Source organism: Cuculus canorus, chromosome 3 (genome assembly GCF_017976375.1).
Source record: "Cuculus canorus isolate bCucCan1 chromosome 3, bCucCan1.pri, whole genome shotgun sequence".
Taxonomy (NCBI): Eukaryota; Metazoa; Chordata; class Aves; order Cuculiformes; family Cuculidae; genus Cuculus; species Cuculus canorus.
In genome coordinates this window covers 91368145-91385597 of record NC_071403.1, presented here as the reverse complement: position 1 = coordinate 91385597, position 17453 = coordinate 91368145, and the positions used below count along the sequence as shown (strand labels likewise).

General features: G+C 37.2%; 1 protein-coding gene across 3 annotated transcripts in view; it reads right to left on the bottom strand.

Annotated features, from left to right (window-relative positions):
• Window positions 1–17453, bottom strand: part of RAB3GAP2 (RAB3 GTPase activating non-catalytic protein subunit 2) — a 44466-nt gene that overhangs the window by 22521 nt on the left and 4492 nt on the right. The window contains exons 2-13 of one of the 3 annotated variants that reach the window (XM_054061360.1): window positions 14061–14128; window positions 11725–11848; window positions 10134–10215; window positions 8088–8135; window positions 7896–7971; window positions 7647–7748; window positions 6477–6576; window positions 3897–3995; window positions 2758–2906; window positions 1694–1773; window positions 1492–1581; window positions 597–736 (exon numbers count right to left, since the gene is read on the bottom strand). In XM_054061360.1, coding sequence (XP_053917335.1) covers window positions 597–736; window positions 1492–1581; window positions 1694–1773; window positions 2758–2906; window positions 3897–3995; window positions 6477–6576; window positions 7647–7748; window positions 7896–7971; window positions 8088–8135; window positions 10134–10215; window positions 11725–11848; window positions 14061–14128 — 1158 coding nt within the window. Of the gene's footprint in view, window positions 1–596; window positions 737–1491; window positions 1582–1693; window positions 1774–2757; window positions 2907–3896; window positions 3996–6476; window positions 6577–7603; window positions 7749–7895; window positions 7972–8087; window positions 8136–10133; window positions 10216–11724; window positions 11849–14060; window positions 14129–17453 lie in introns of those variants that run through there. The other 2 variants (XM_054061362.1, XM_054061363.1) reach the window with 2 other exon arrangements.

Sequence of the window (17453 nt, the reverse complement as noted above, 5' to 3'; positions counted from 1 at the left end):
TTATCAAGAGAAAGAATCTTGGTGAATAAAGCTAAAGCTCTTACAAAAAAATTAAGTGTAAAGCTTTCTTTTGGGAATACACTTTGTGGGGATAAAAATAATAATCCATACAATACAAACCAAACAGACTAAAGTTTTACTATAGTCCATATCAGTCTTTCAGGGACTGGTACAACAATATCCTTACAGATTTTATTTTACATGTATCTTTGGTTTTTAACAACACAATGTACTAATGTCACTGGAAGGGAATGGCAGGAAGATGTGCCAGGAGAGGTTTACGTTGGATATTAGGAAAAGGCTCTTCACCCAGAGGGTGGCAGAGCACTGGAACAGCTCCCCACTAAAGTAAACATGGTGCCAAACCTGACAATATTCAAGAAGTATTTAGACAACGCCCTCAGGCACATGGTGTGAGTTTTGGGGTTGTCCTATGCAGGGATGGGAGTTGGACTCAACGATCCTTGTGGGTCCCTTCCAACTCAGGACATTCTATGATTCTAGAGTCTTTCTTGCTAATGGAAAAACACTTTGAATTCTACAACATATTAAGCCACAGTGTTTTGAATAATATTATTTGGTATACACTATCATACCTTTCCACATGCGAACTGCAAGTCCTCTTGTAACATCCAGTAAAATAACCCTTCCAAAATCATCTGTTACTGCTGCCAAAGTGTTACATGGAGAAAGACATATCCTTTCACCATGGCGACGGGAATCTGGAAGTCCAAACCTAATAAAAAGAAAAAAAACATCAAGTAAAACCACTAGGTAACTATTTTTCTTCAGAAATAGTAAGCAGAGTATCTTATAAGGACTAAATTTTTTTATGGTAATATAAAAGTATTGGTAAAATCAAGAAGAAATTAAAAAAAAAAGTTCTTGTGCTGCGTACCGAGAAGTCTCCTAGATCTGTTAGAGTCCTACTGGAAACCAAAGTTCAGGAACGAAAATAAGTTATTGCTTTGTCATGCATTGTCAGGCAAGGATCTCAAAGCAGTGGATTACTTTACAAAACCTCTCTTATTGCCAAATAGACTTGAACATACTTTCAAAAGAAAAATCAGGAAAAATAATCAGGAATTAATTTAGTCTTCTATTAGCTTTCTTGACAATGGCAGGCTACAATCTGTTGTTCCCACTTTCCTTTCTTCACAATCAACAGGTAAAGAGGACACATCATGCAGTTTGTTCAAAGCACTTCAGTGATAAACTTCAGGACCTATATTTGTGTACTTATACTGTCATTGAACTGTGCACACTGTTCATTTACAGTAACAATGAACCCACACATTGGAAGTGAAAGAGATGAGCAGTTATTTGTACAGAAAGATAAAATGAAATGAAACAAAGCTTAAAACAAATGACCTGCAAACATCACCGCTGCATAAAGTCAAGAAAAATAAACATGTTCACCAATTATGCACCTTTCAAAATAATTCAAAATACAAGAGATGTAAAGCAACTGAGACAGTATGTAAAACTTACCTTACTGCCAATGGTGTTGCAGGTTCAACTTTTGGTTTCTGTTTTTGGGCAGCTTCCTCCTCATGTTTACTCTTCCAACCAAGCCAGCCACTTTCAAAAGATAAATACATTATGAGAATCATATGAATGGTCCTAAAAATCCTCAAACTATTGTGTATCTACTACAACAAAAATAATTTAATGTCATTTTTTATTTTATTACCTGGCAGCATTAAATAATGCTGAAGTCAGTTTACTTGCAACTGCTAAGGCAACATGAGACAACAGTGGCTGTGAGCTACCCTGAAAGAAAGAAATAAAGTGTTTAGCGAGTCAAGAAATAGTCAGCTGTGAGCCACCCTGAAATGAAGGAACAAAGCATTTAGAAAGCCAAGAAATAGTTCTTACACTGAACTCAACTGCAGAATAGTTTTTCAGGCCTCCTATGGACTTTCAGCTCAGAAAGCATAGCTTTAAGACTCTGCAAAATTTTAATTCATTGCCCCAGAAAAGCCATTCTGACATCTCTTATACCATTTCAAAATCCTCCTGCAAGTCACTGGTAGTTCAGTATGTTTGTCTGCAACAGAAGTTAAAAAAACCCTGTGTATGATTTATCACGGAGAGTTAACTGCTGTATGGCTTTGGCATCCTTGCAAATATCAACATAAGCAGTTTTTTCATAAACACATTGGAAAAGCAAGTATAAAATCAAAATTCTGATTCTAGCATTTTCAATCAACTTTTGATACTGGTAAGTACAGCACACAGGCAGGATCCAAATGTAGAAGACACAGCTACATGGCCATCCTGCTCCAATAAAACAGAAGACGATGCAAGTGTGCTACAGGTACAGTTACGCAAAAGCTGCAGTTTTCTTCTACAAGTTGTAGTTCCACTACATGAATTCATCACAGTATATTCAGGCCATGTGGGTTCATGATCAAAGGCCAAAGAATTCAAAAAATACGTAAGAGACATGTTTACACAATCTCAACATAATTTTTTCAAAAAACTTTTGGCTACTTAACTAGCAATAAATTAACATCTGAAAAAAATTAAAATTACTTGATTACTACATTCATTTTAGGATAGAAAATAAAATTTCTCATTAGCAGGAACCAAGGGAGATATTACTATCACATCCACTGCAAACCACTCCAAATGCAGACCAAGAAGCAGAAACGTCAGCATAAAATGAACCTAAGAATACATCAGAAACACCCATATAGAAAAGAAAAGAATTAATTATTCAAAGTTGCAGCCAGTCAGCTATGTAGTACATACCTCCAGGGCAAAAAAGAAACCAGTGAAAGGATTGGATCCAACAGTAACGTACTGAGACATAGCAGGTGGGTTGTTTTTTATAGCTGCATTATATCCACCTATATTGGAAGCAGTCTTCATTTGATCAAAAGGAGACAGTGTCATGATGCCTAACAAAAACATTGAAGTGAATGTGTCATAAATTCAGAACAAAGGCATGCAATTCCTCTAGAAGCCCAAACACATTCCTGCATTCTAGAATGACCAGCCAACATTCAGGGGGAAGGGAGAAGGAGCAGCTTTAACCACAGAAATTCCAAAGAACACAACAGAAATACCTTAATGGAATTAGGTTCATTATAAAGCATAGTTGGTTTGTTTAGATTTAAAAAAAAAAAAAAAAAAAATTAGCAGAGTTCAGCAGCAAAAACACACCTACCAAATTTCCTTCACCTGCCTTGTTAGCCCCATTCTGACCTCCTACTTGCTTTTATGAAAAGGGTGGAGGAGAAATGAAGCTTAGTGTCTCTCAGATCTGCCTGCCTTACAAGAACCTGGGCTTCTGCAAATTCCTAAGGAGTAAAAGTCTTTGAGAGCCTAGAAGTCACTTTTTTTTCCTGTAAAGGAGCAATCTCAAATTTTAGTTTGCGTACTAGACTCAGGAAACACCCACAGCATTCTTAGCCCACCTGCCAGACAGTTCTTTAACCTGGCAGAAATGGGAATAACTGCAACTGATGCAACTCTCTTGGCTGTTTCTTAACAAACAAGAGAGGACAAGAAAGCTACAGCTGTTACATCTTTTCTCCCCTCAAGTGGAGGCAGGAGGCTCAATCAAACTGGAAGAGCAAGTAAAATTAATTCTTCGTGATACTTAATGAGATCATTCACCCTGGAGGTGTTTCAAGGGCAGGCTGGATGGGGCCTTAGGCAGCCAGATCTAGTGAGACATGTCTCTGCCCGTGGCAGGGGGCTTGGAACTGGATGATCTTTAATGTCCCTTCCAACCCAAACTATTCTATGATTCACTACAACAGCTTTCTGCCACTATTTATTTCTATCAAACCAGCACCACTAAGTGCTGTCACCCCAAATCTAACAGCATGAAAACATGAAGTTTCATTTAAGTCAACTATTTGAAATTAAACAGAAGTACTTACCAATACTAGCATGGTCAACAATTGTATCCACATCTTGCAAACCCCATTTCTTATAAGCTAATGGTGGAGGCTGAACATTCTCATTGCCAGATGCTGCAGCTGACAAAAGATGATAAAGCATAAAAAAGTACCTATTAAGTAAGAGACAAAGGAATAGCCTAACAGGGTGGGGGGGAAGGGGATGATGATGCAATCCGAAGCCACAAAATAACCTAGTTTTCATTTAACATACATTTAAACACCTGCTGAGCCAAAATGGCCTTTTGAAATATACACCTAAATGGAATGAAAACAATTTTTAAAATTAACTAAATAAAATTGCACATAATATTCCATCACAACTATATTCTGTAGTGGAAAGAGCTTTGTTCTACAAGTCATTTGAGGTTTAATATTCTGTACAATTTTAAAACATTACTATAATTTATTTCTGTAGTCTGGGCATGTTCAAGTGGAAAATCCCCTGCCAAAGTATTTGCAAAGCCAGTACATTCACTAGATATGTAATAGTATGAAGCACGAAAAGTGGTAAAGCAATGCTTAAAACTCTCCAACTATATTATAACTAGCTGTAAGTGCTTCTCTGCAAATGGTGATCTTTCATGGAGAAAGTAGAGCACGTTCCAGTTCTAGAAGTAGGTGGATTTTTCTCATTATAGTATCTGTTTATTTTCTTCAGCTGTTGCATGATCCACAGAATACCAGTTTTAAAAGTTCTGATTCACAAGAATTTTGCCTTGTCTTATGTTCTATGGGAATGTTACCTTTTCATTAAGAGCATAAGAACAGACGCTATTAGATAGATCCAGGGAACCATTTAGCATGGCAAATCAGAATCTGAGCACAGCTAAAACCAGATGTCTAGAGAAGACTATTACAATAAGGACACATATCTCATGCTTCCTCTAAATCAGCTTCTGAAGAGACCTTCTCAGCAAGAGATAAGCTCAAAGCACTCACACAGCTTTTTTCTCCACCAATCTGTTAGTTTCCCTCTGAGCAAGCCTTTACCCTCCAAAGCAACCTCAAACAATGAATCCTACAATTTAACCTCACACTATATAAACACCCACTTTTTATTTTGAATTTCCTATCACCTAGCTTCTTTTCACATCACTTCATCCTGAATTGGAAGAAAGAGCAAGGCATCCATTCCTATTGGCCATCCCCATATAATTCAGAGAAGCCTTGTCTCAACAGAGTAGCATTTTTCAGTTTTTTACCACACATTCCTTCTATTTAAAATTCAAGCCGTAGTCTGAGGGCGCTGCTGTCCCAACAATTCCTAACGTAGTCATGCTGGCAGATCCATGGTGCTTCCCACCTACATTCAGGCTCATGATTGTCTGCTGATGTGGCCTGCTGTAGAGGAAACAAGAACCTGACAAATCTGAAGTTTCATGAGAACAGCCACTAGGAAATTCATCATTGTTCAGCAACAGCACCTGTTTAACATTTTATCTTGCAGAATTGTAACAGCACCATATTTGTGCAATCTACCACATAGTACTGTTAACTGGTTCTCCTCTCACCCGAGGAAACTTACTCTGTTTCCAAATTATACTACAAACAGGCACTACACTAAAGGAACAGGATCAAAAGCCTCACAATCAAACTAGGTATCCAAAGCTCTTAGCCATTAACGCAAAGAGCAGTGACCATTACTGATATCATCACAGCACTATCACTTCCCAGAAAGTCTGTTCTGGGAAGAAAGGCATTTCAAATAGTGAAATCAGCATCCTGTCATGCTAGGTAGCATCTTAGAAGTATGCTGTCTGTTAATGCCAGTGGGCAGCTAAGCACCATACAGTGGCTCTCTCACTCTCTCCTAGTGAGATGGAGAAGGGAATCGGAAAAGGGAGAAAATTTATGGTTGAGATCAAGACAATTTAAAAGGTAAAGCAAAAGCTCTGTATGCAATGCAAGCAAAACACTGAATTAATTTGCTACTTTCCATCAGCAGACAAGTGTTTAGCCGTTTCCAGGAAAGCAGGGCTCCATCACACCCAACAGTGACTTGGGAAGTCAAACGTCATTACTCTGAACATATCCTCCTCTCCTCCCAGCTTTTATTGCCAGGGACATCATATAGTACGGAATATCCCTTTGGTCAGTTGGGGTCAGCTGTCCCAGCTGTGTCCCCTCCCAATTTCTGGTGAACCCAGTCTGCTTGCTGACAGAGCAGAATGAGACACAAAAAGCCTTGACACTGTGCAAGCACTGTTCAGCAATGACTAAAACATTGTTGTGTTACCAACACTGTTTCCATCACAAATCCAAAGCACAGCACCATACCAGCTCCTGTGAACAAAACGAACTCTATCCCAGCCAAAACCAGTATACACTACATTCTCCCTGTGATACAAGACAACAAGTGCTACTCGGACACCTTGTGCTCCAAGAACATTTTTGTGTAGAGGAAGAAATTTCCTTCTATGAAGTAGATCCTGTATATTGATGGACAAGCACGGAAGATTTAAATTCCATTTCCACAATATTTAACAAAAATAAGTAAATTTCAAGTAATGTAAAGTACTATTAACAGAGGCAGAAATAAACATTTCCTCTTAAACATACCTCTTGCTACCTGGTTGCGACATGCACGAAGGGACTGAAAGAGGCTGAAACCATCAATTGTCACAATTGCTGCTGGGTACAAGATACTTAGTTCTTCATTCTGTGGGAGAAAATGAGAGAAGGAAGAAAAAGAAAATACTCGCCACTATTACTGTTGTAGCAACTTCTTTTCTGTCTTTACATACTATGAACTACACAGAAGAGAGGATTACATCCAAAGAGTTCACATCCAACAAGCCAAAAGCAACAGAATAAGGCAAAATTACAGAAATTCAGTATCAAACTGCACAATATATAAGTATTAGGCACATAATATGATATTTTTTATTTCTATTACTTTTATGTTTGCTTAATTTATTTCATGGCTTGGGGAGAAAACACAACAGTTAGAGCAGCTTGTGAAGGCCAGAGTAAAAACAGGTTTATCTAGAATCCAAGTATCAAGGTTTCAAGGTTTTATGAGCCAAATTCTGAAACTGAATTACCACTCAAGCACGTAAATGCTAATTTGGCAATATAAATTCAAGACTCAAATTCCTTAATGCTTCTGTTTTTCAAAAACTATCCCAAAACATCATGCTACATCACATGAGCATTTGTATAAAGTGAACTTGGAAATTTCTGTAACTTCATTAGTTTTCTGCATAATGCATGCCAACTCAGCCAAAAGCAAAGAATGCTGGCTACCAAATCACTTGAACTCTACAACAGCCTTCTCTGCAGGAAATAGAGACATGCAGTTTTCTAGCACTACCTCCTATAAAGACTGTTTTAATTTTCAGCTATCTTCTCTGTGAAGTAATTGTTCTTACGAATGAGTATATATAGCCCTTGGCACCTGTCAAGTTGCATTTTCTCCTTTCATTATTGTATTTTATGCACGTAAATGAATAAACAGGCAATGAATGAAGCCTTCCTTTGCAAAGTTGCCACAAAGCAAAATACAACAAATCTGTAGAGAGAGTTAAATACTCAACAACAACAAAAAAAATTCTGAATCTTCAAACTATACAGGCATGAATACTTCTACAACATGAAATCCAGAGTCTCTTGTTCTAAGGAACTGTCCACCCATCACAAACTGGTAAAGGACATAGAGGATTCACAGAGAAGACTCCCTTCCATACCCCATAACACTGCCACTTCGCTTTTGAAATAATCTGACAAAACCTGTTCTGTGACACCAGGATGCCTGGGAATTTCATAGGTTCTGCACTTAAGCTGTAGGACAGGATCTTCATTTAAAAGCTGTGCAAGAAGCAGCACTCCACTCTGTAAGAGAAAGAATAATTATCGTGAACATTTCTGTCCCTTTCCTTAGGGAAGGCAAAAAGCACTACCCGCAGAAACAGAAGTTGTATAGAAATAGATGTTTACCGCAATATCTTGCATGTGGGCTTGTTGTGCTGAGAAACGTACCTCAGTGTAAAAACGAACGTAACCAGAAGTGAAGCCAACGACAATGCAGGTCCAGTCAGGACGGCCTGTGGAACTCCTGTTTCACAAAGATAGACCAGAACTTAAAAACAAATCCTGTTTTAAGCTCTAGACATATAGATGTGTAATGTAAAGGAACTGATGATGCACTTATATAAGAATATCAATCCTTACCTCTTCTGACTTGCCAATGGGATACACAATACACTACTCACACATTCACTAGAAACAGAAAGATAAAACTATTAAGTATATTTCATCTTCAGTTGTGAAATTTTGCTCTACACCAGATCTTGCAGAGTTACAGTTTTTATAAGAATATATTAATGCAGCACACAATCTATAAATTCATACTAAAAAGTGAAAAAAAACCCTTTCATTCTGAAGACATTTTCAAGTTCAAGAGTGCCCAAACAGATTGCTTTAGTATTTATTACACCTTGCTAATGTTGTCTTTCATCATTCAGACTGATTATTCTGCCAATACACTTCAGTAAAGATTTAACTTTAATCTCATGTACCTAAAGGTAAATAATTTTTTTCTAATCAATAATAGTAAACCAAGAACAACTACTTTTTAAAAACCAACTGAACTATACTTAAGAAAATAATTTTTTAAAATGCATTATGTAATTAGGTAGATTTTAATATCCATTGCATTTCACTGCTTCATAATTTGAGAGCATCTGAAGGGCTAACACTGTCTTCCCAGTTAATGCAATAACTGAGCATGCTCAATGCATGGCAGGCAAAGCATGCAAAAAGCAAGCAGATGAGCAGGCCTCAATATCTCAAATCAAAAGTTATTCAACTGTTACCATGATAGAAAGTTTCACACTGTGTGGGGAAATAGAAGTAGTACAAAGGTTTTATGAAATAGCATATAAATTCAAGATGACATCCCAAACACCACTTAAAGCATAAATGCCCGCAGTACAGTAGATTATTTGCATTTCAGGTCACCTCCATTCCCCAAGGAGTGATTAAATAATCAGGCTAGACAATTAGAGGAAAAAAGCTTTCCAAATGCAAGTTTGACATGAACTGCAATCCAATTACAACTTCAAAGCAATGTTAAATATCTCAGTAAAATCTCATCTTCCAAAGCAAAGCTTAGCCACCACAAAACATTATCAGGTGAAGGCAATGTTGGGGCAGGGGCAGACAATTTGGCAGTAATTGTATTTACGCTTCCACAGAAATAGAAACTTCACCTACAGGAAACATTCAGACCTTAAATCAAGATCCAGTGAATATAGCCATGGCTATCTGAAGAAAGCTGTTCCACACAACAGTGTCTCTTGGGGCTGTAACAGTACTAAGAAACAAACCCCCAAACAGAATGTCTTTTCCTTTTTTTAAATAAACATGACAGGATAATTTAATTGGAATTACAGGGGAAAAAACCCTTAAAAGTATGCATATAAAACAGTTCAAATGTATGGCAGCAGTTTTATAGAAAGGGATTATGAGTTTTAGAGATTGGAGAGAGTCAACACCTCCTGCAGCATAACAGAAGGTTGAAGCCAATAGGGAGCACGTTCAGAGGAAGGGAGGAACTCAAGGCTGCAAACTTAATACGAAAATGTAAAATTCACTTCCATATGGGAGATTCAAGAAAGCATCTGTCTGGTTATTTGAAGGCAGATTGAGCAGAAATATTGTATAAATAGAAAATGTATGACCAAAGCAAATTTTCCAAGTCCTGAAATGACTTGGAGGCCAAAACCATTTATTGATAAGAAAGACTTAACTTGATTTGCTTGAGGTATGGAAAATGAAAAGAAGTATTTCTAAAACAACTTCATATATTTCCAGTTACAACAACCCCAAACAAAATTTCACCTCTACTATAGAAGTAGGTTTTTCAAAAAGGGTACTTATTTTCTCCCCTTCTAGAACAGGAACTTATAAAAAGCATAACAACCCAGATCTCTTAAAATGTCTAAATTACATGCAAATACACTGATCTGCACAGAGAGTACCTCTTAATTTGTATGAACTTGTTCTGAGATGCCACACTATGAATGACATGTGAACTTTGCAGACAATGTTTCTGATCACCAAGGTTACTCCATTTCTGTTTTCAACACTGATGAATTAAGATTATGAATGGACTTGGATAAAAGCAAAAAAAAGAGAATACAAGTAAAAAGCATACGCTACTAATCATTAAACAGGAAGATAACATTTTAATCACCACTGCATTTCAACACCTACCCTTCTTCAACATTCAGAGAGCCACTCCAGCCAACAGCATATTGCATTTCCTCTTTTCCCTTGTCACTGTGCTTCCATTTAGCTGCCATTAAGAATAAAGACACCATCTTTAAAACTGTGATGTTTTGTATTTCACAAATGTAGTTCTATTCCTAATCCTTCTCTGTGGTACAATGCATCCAGATTAAGTACCAATCACAAACCCTGAAGATCATAAAAATAACACAACATTTTTAGTGACGTTCCTAAAGAACTCTCAGTTCGTCTTCTAAATTTACAACAACACTATTCAGATTCGGAAAAGCCTGTTTTTCTAAAAAAGATATTTATGGTAATATTAACTTAATCCAATTTTAAAAGGTTCAGTTCATGAAATGGAGATCCTTAGGAGAAAAGTACTAAGCAAGAACAAATTAATTTTCAGAAGATTATGGAAGACAAGCTTAAACAAATAGAAAATTTTGATTTTAAATGCCAAGAAGGACACAGGAATCCTACACTAATTCTAACAATATTTAATCATCATATCATAATCAAGGTTAGAAAACACTGTACTTTGTTACTCACTCAGTCCTATTATACCTTATGTTTTGATTGCTGAATCAACTCCCAGGTGCTAACGGGCAACTAAAAAAAGTTAGCATTGCATGCCATTTGTCTGACACTTAAAACCTAAGACACAGGGACACTTCGGCCACTATGTGGTACAGTTGTCACTGTACAGTTCAGCAGAAGCAGTTCTTCAGCAGATGAGCCAGATCACCTCCTTATTCTTGATCCAAGAAGAACTTTCTGAGGAGTACTACTATCTTCTTTTTGGTGAAGTATTAGCAAATTATCTACACTGGCTTCAGAACACACAACTTTGCAGGGAATGACAAAGGCAGCATGACAATGCAATAATGCAATCTGCCTAATAATGCAACTGTAAGCTTCAACAGCCTGGTTTTGGTTGAAAATGGTGTGATATTCCCCTTATCAGGAGGTTTCCCTTCATCATGCTCACATGCTACAAACTACAGCTGTTAATAGCACCAACACTCCAGGCAACACCACACGTGTAAACAGCAGATGGCTGATCAGTGCTCATGTATTACTAAGAGTACCTCTAGAAGTAATAAGATGCCTACTTTAGAGTAAAATATAAAGTCATTCATTCTTCAAGACACAGAAGAATTTTCTATCAAAGGCAGAAATCTCAAAACCAATCCACTTTAACACTCCCTCCTCCCAGCGACACTAGCTCAGCTTTTTTCCAAATATATTTATTTTAATACATAAGTTTTGTTGTACTTGTTGAGCATAATTAATCAATACCTATGAGCATCTCAAAGAACTGCTCAAAGAACCAGTCATGCTATATTATTAATCATACATGATAAAATAGTTTTTTCACATCAAAACATAGCTGAGAAGTCAAACCAAAACAACCCACTTTCCAAGGAGTACCTAGAACATGCATGATGTGTACTATAAAACACTCAAGGTATGACTGGGGGTGGGGAAAGCAGATGGGGGCAGAGCGAAAGAAATCTTGTCCTGATTACCATTAAGTGTAGTAATATATATACTTAATAGGAAGTATACTTACGCACTAAAAAGACTGCTTTCTGCTCATTAGCTATTACCATCAGGTCATTTGTTGGTGATAAGGACAACACACAGTCCTGAAGCCAGTAATTTCTCTGGTTCTTTGAAATAGATTCCTCTTCTTCCTACACAGAAAGCTTTAGTCAACACATGCAACAACTGTCAAACATAGCAATACTTGCAAGATTCATGACAACAAATTTGACTTGCCATGAACACCAGCACTGAATGGACTACTACTTATGAAGTCACTAGAGGTTCAACTTGCATGAAGAGCCATGAGAAGTGCATCAACCTGGAACTAATTCTGCATGCTTACAAAACAGAAAACAAAGAAATACTCATCACTAACTCTACTCCTCAAAATCGTTTCCATTCACCAAAGAGAGACTTGAAGAATGAGGTTTAAAGTTTTGTTATTGTTTAGAGACTGGAAAGAATCTCTTTAGTTAATCTCACTATAACTCCTACTCCAAATGAACACTTTATCCAAGCTCTATGATTTTCAAACTGACGAAAAAGAAACAACAGAAATTAAAGGAGTGTTTAAAGATTAAAAAGCATTATTATTTTATCTCAGAGAATTTAAATAAATAAAATTAGCTGTTTGAGTAAACAAGGAACTTGAAATCTAAAGTCATAAAATACAGCCATCTTACATTGCTCACAAACTAAGCTAAGGGTTAAAAGAGGAAAAGCACTGAACTTGTTGAAAGAAAAAGGTGAAAGACTTTTTCACCTTTTAATCACTGTACTAAAATCATCTTTTAAGACAAGATTTCAACATCATCATCCCAACAAAATAGCTAATCGGTTCCATAAAAAGACACTTTTCAGAAAAAAACTTCATTAATTTTCTTCTTTTTTTTTTTTTTGATTTTCAATGCCTTCTCAAAAGTTGCTGTGTTCCATTAAGTAGATATTTGTACAGGCAACTTGAAAATTCCAAGAAAAGGTGTGCTTTATAGCAACTATAACGCAAGCAATAGTTAAGGGAATTCATTGCTATATAACTCTGTGCCAGTCTGGTGCACTCACTTGGGTGTTTGCTCAGACAGATTCACATGTTTATACGCTCCTACACAGAACAACCCCTTTGCTGTGGATGTAGCTTTTTTTTGTTGACCTGGGACCACTACAACTTTGGAAGAAAATGAAAGCAGAGAAGGAAATCTTTAGCAAGATGGGCATGAACTACCTGGCAGAAGAATTTGACTATTTGAAGAGGAGAGTGAAAAATAAGAATTTTTTTTAGAATCTGCTGGTTCTATCAAATACAACATAGACAGAAAACAAAGCACTTATTCTCCACATTAAGGAAGTTATAAACATTGCAGCATACCTAACAAAGATGTAGCCTGGGAAACAGGCTCATTTCATGGCACTTAGAGGGGAACTGAATACCCATCCCATTTAAAAGTTTTTATACTCTTGTCATCCCTGACGCCAGCATCGGTGATTCATCCCTGGGAGACACTACACTCACTCCAATTTGCTTCTCAGCTGAAAAATCTGTTTCCCTGCTGAAATAAGTAGTTGCAAGGATACTGCCTAACTCCTTAGGCACATTTCCTGCACACTGAGCTAAAGACAGCAGAAAAGACAGTTTTGTTAGCAAGGTGAGGTCTGGATTCCTCAGTCTACCTACTTGTCTCTTTCTAACAACTAATTAATGCATCAGTTCTGATCAGATGATTCATTCTGGTGCAGAGGATTTCTACATAGACAGGTTCCCTAACATTTTATGCAAGGCAGCTGGAAGTCTCAGCCTTACCAACAATTAAAGACTAGCTACACTGTTCTCCATTGAACTAGTCAGGCAGAGAGATCTATTCTCCCCCCTCTAAAGATCAACTGTGCTGCCCTATCCTACCTATGTAATTTGATCCCACCTGTAATACCATCCACACACCACAACATATAAGGAATACTACATGATCATTAGAAAGATGCTTGTGTCAGTGGTTCATAATTTAAGTGGTTCTGATTTGTATTAATTCATGGTAGACGATTATAAATCCACTGCCATGCCTTACTGTCTCTGGCTAGCTGTAGGACAACAAAAATGTCCCCAGCTATAGTAGCAAAGACAGATACGTATACTCTAGGGACAAAACACCTACAGAATATAAGAATATGAGCAAATATTACAATAGGTAATATCCAAGCTATATTCAGAAACAATTAACAGAAGCAAGGGACTAATAAGCAGTCACATTTAAAACACTTGCTCAGGTGATAGCTAGATAGCAGAAAAAAACAACACACAAACAAGTGGAGAAGTCTTTTAGAACAGGCAAGTCAGCAATGAAAATTCATTTACAGATATGAACTTACAGGTTCTGGTAACTCAGCTTCGTCCCACGCTCCCCAGCCACCATCTTCCCAGTTTGCTGATTTCCCTGCTTCAAGAGAGGAAAAGATTTGTCTCATGAATACGATGTAGGCAAGGAATAACACAAACAAAAAGGACTGCTGGTGGTTATTTTCCTTTTTCTACCAATGCATTATACCTTCATTTATGGCAGATACTAAACATGTTCTACAGAAAGAATCACGAAGCGGTAGAAGTGTGTTTATCTGTATTTACTTCCACACTACAGAAAAGCAGATGTAACCTAAGTACAAATTGGAAACAAGGTGTAACAACATCTGCATCAAATTAGACCTGATAGACCACATCTAGAACTCAGGGCAAGTAACATCTTACAGAACCTGGTACCACACATCATTGATCCTTCAACAGGGCTTCTCTGCACTTTACTGGAACAAATTATTCATTCTAATTTGTCTTTTCTCAGTTTCTCCACAGACATTCCAAGAAAGCCAAGACACATTTCTAGTTTTACAGAGGAAGCTGAAGCAAAGAGTGAGGGCGTAAAGGAAGGAAACCCTACGCGTCCACTTGACAAAAAACTTTCTCCTGCAGGCACATGAACCTAACACCTCACTGCAAAATTTTTGCTTCAGCTTGATTTACCCAATTATTACTACTTCAAAGACAACAAAAGCGTCATCTTACATGTATTAGGTAGTTACAGCGAAAGTAAGAGGACAGCAATCCTTCAGGACTATGTATACACCCTGCAGATGTTTTGCTAACCAGCATAAGAAAACATGTTACATGCGAGAACCACACATGCACAATTTTATGAGAAACAGTATATCTATACATGTGATCTTCCTTTTTATAATGGTGGATTTTGGTTTGGTTTAAGTCAATTGCAGGATAAGCCAGTAGCAACATGAGTTAATTTTAACAGGGAATGACAGTGCATGGAAATTCATCTGTGACAAAAAAACATATGGAGCCTGGGATAATGCAGATAATCCCACAACCACAACTCCCAAAAGCTGAAGCTGAGGCCTCTGAGGGGAAAATGAGCACAAGGACCTTGGCTATTCAGGTCTTTGCAAGACAACAAAGGGAAATTAAGGACAGACTGATCAGTTTCAGTTAGGTCATTCAGAAACCTCAGAGAAACCACACACTTACAAAATACCTCAAACACCTGAGGAAAAATTAGATTGCTAGAGACAGGCCTACTTCTCAGTTGTCTTACCAGTTAATGAGTCAAGCCTAATGTAAAAACCATCTGAAACTCTTTCATCTAAATATACAGAATTTGATGTGAATTTAAAAGCCAATGCAAAGGGTCATTATGCACTCTTAGTAGCATATGTACAATTCTACATTTCTCAAACTCCACCATCACTAGGATCCTCAATAAGTTAATAAGCATTACTATACTTCAGCAGAAAAGTCAAGCAGTGACTTCCATCTAGAAACACTAGCATGAAAGCTGAAGCAGTAACACCAATAAGACTTCCAGACTTTTCCAAGGATTTCTTTCAAGCTTTTCATTGACTGATGTCATGGCTACTTTGACCTTAAGAAGTACTTAGTTTAAATGCCACGTCTTGAATTAATTTAAATTTAGTTTTAAGCAACCATGATTTTGCCCTTTTGGATAGTCACATGGTACTGACAAGAAGGATTGTATCAAGAATACTCTAATTTTATTTGGTCTAAGAACTCTGGTTCCTTTACCATCAAAGCAAAGCAGAATCCAGCACAATAAAACAGAAATCTGTATTCTGTCTGCTTAGGTAAATTTTTAAGCTTTTGTATGCCTAATGAAGAAAAAAACTTGAAAAAAGTGTCAGCTTAAGAAAGAAGCTTTCCACCAGTGCTGTTGAGAAGATATTTCACAAGACTGTAGAAAACAAAATGCCCACTCCATGAAGAACATGGATTAAAATGGAAAGGTCTATACTATCTACGAAATGGGTGAGTCAGCCTGTTGTACTGAATCATCACCAATACAGATCTGACTGCGCAGTTATTTCAGGCATAACCATATAAGCAACAAGCTTCCAAGAGTCATGGTCTCATTTTGTATTTGAGGGTGACAATTTTCCTGTGTACAAATATACAGAGGAGAATTATGGCAAATAAGAAGAATTTAATTTAATATTAAATTAAATTAAATTTAAAATTAAATAAATTTCAATATTTAGTTTAAGACAGCTAACAAAGTACTACTTCTGTTTGCATTTTATTCTCTCAAAAAGCAAAAAAAATTTCTTTCCTATAAAATTCATGGAGGAAAGAAATCTGTCAGTGTGCTACAGTCCAGAGAGAAACGCAACAGTATCCAAGAAATACAGTCAGGGCCAATGTTTTCCCTATAGCACAGGGCAGACTGTTCTTTGATTTGAAGCATAAAGCACTAGAACTCCATCATCAGCACATCTGAAACTCGAAAGCTGCTTTAAATGCAGCATATTTGCAGCACTGGTGTTAATGGGTAAAAAAAAATAATTTCAAGCATATTTATCATAAACTAAATACCAAAAGAATAATTTCTACTGACAAGCACATTTTGTTTAAAAGACAAGAACAGAGGAGAGGGAAAACTTAGCAACAAATCTATATCAATGAGGTCCAATTGGCATTTAACAGGTCAATTATAGTATGAAAGGTGCCTAAGTCTTCCTACTTAAATCACAGAATATCCCTCTGAGCACAGAAAACTGCTAGTGCCCTCCCTTCCAGAGTACCATGATGACCTGGGGCACGCAGCAGAGGCCCTCACTTCTGTGTTCCAGCTCTATATTGGAGGCTACCGGAGAACACGCTTGGCACAGGCTTGCCCAGAAAAGTCTGTGTCTGCCCAAGTAGGAAGGCATGTGTTCAAAATGGGATCCCCAAAGCCACAAAGGTCAAACTACCCTTACCTGCACTGATACATAGATTTAAAATAAGCAAGTTTATGTTCACAGATTATTTTTTTTTTAAATAGATGAAAATATTATCTCATGCACAAGCAAATACTCTGTCATCAACAGGTTTTAGATTATTTGCCATAAAATATCAAGCTGCATCAGCCAAAAAACGATTAGGTACGCTCTCTGTACATATAAAAATGATAAATAAAACCAAGTTATGCATCAATTAGTTTTATATCTTAATATACTGGTTTGGGCTAGGATAGTTAATATTCTGCATAACAGCAGGTATGGTATTACCTTCTGGATCTGCAATGACAGAAACACACCAGTGTTTTAGCCATTGCTGAGCAGTGCTTATGCAGCATCAAGGCCGCCTCAGTTTCTCACAGTGGCCTGCAGCAAGGGGGCTGGAGGTGTGCAAGAAGCTGGGACGGAACACAGCTGGGACAGTTGACCCCAACCGACCAAAGGACTATCCCATACCTTATGATCTCC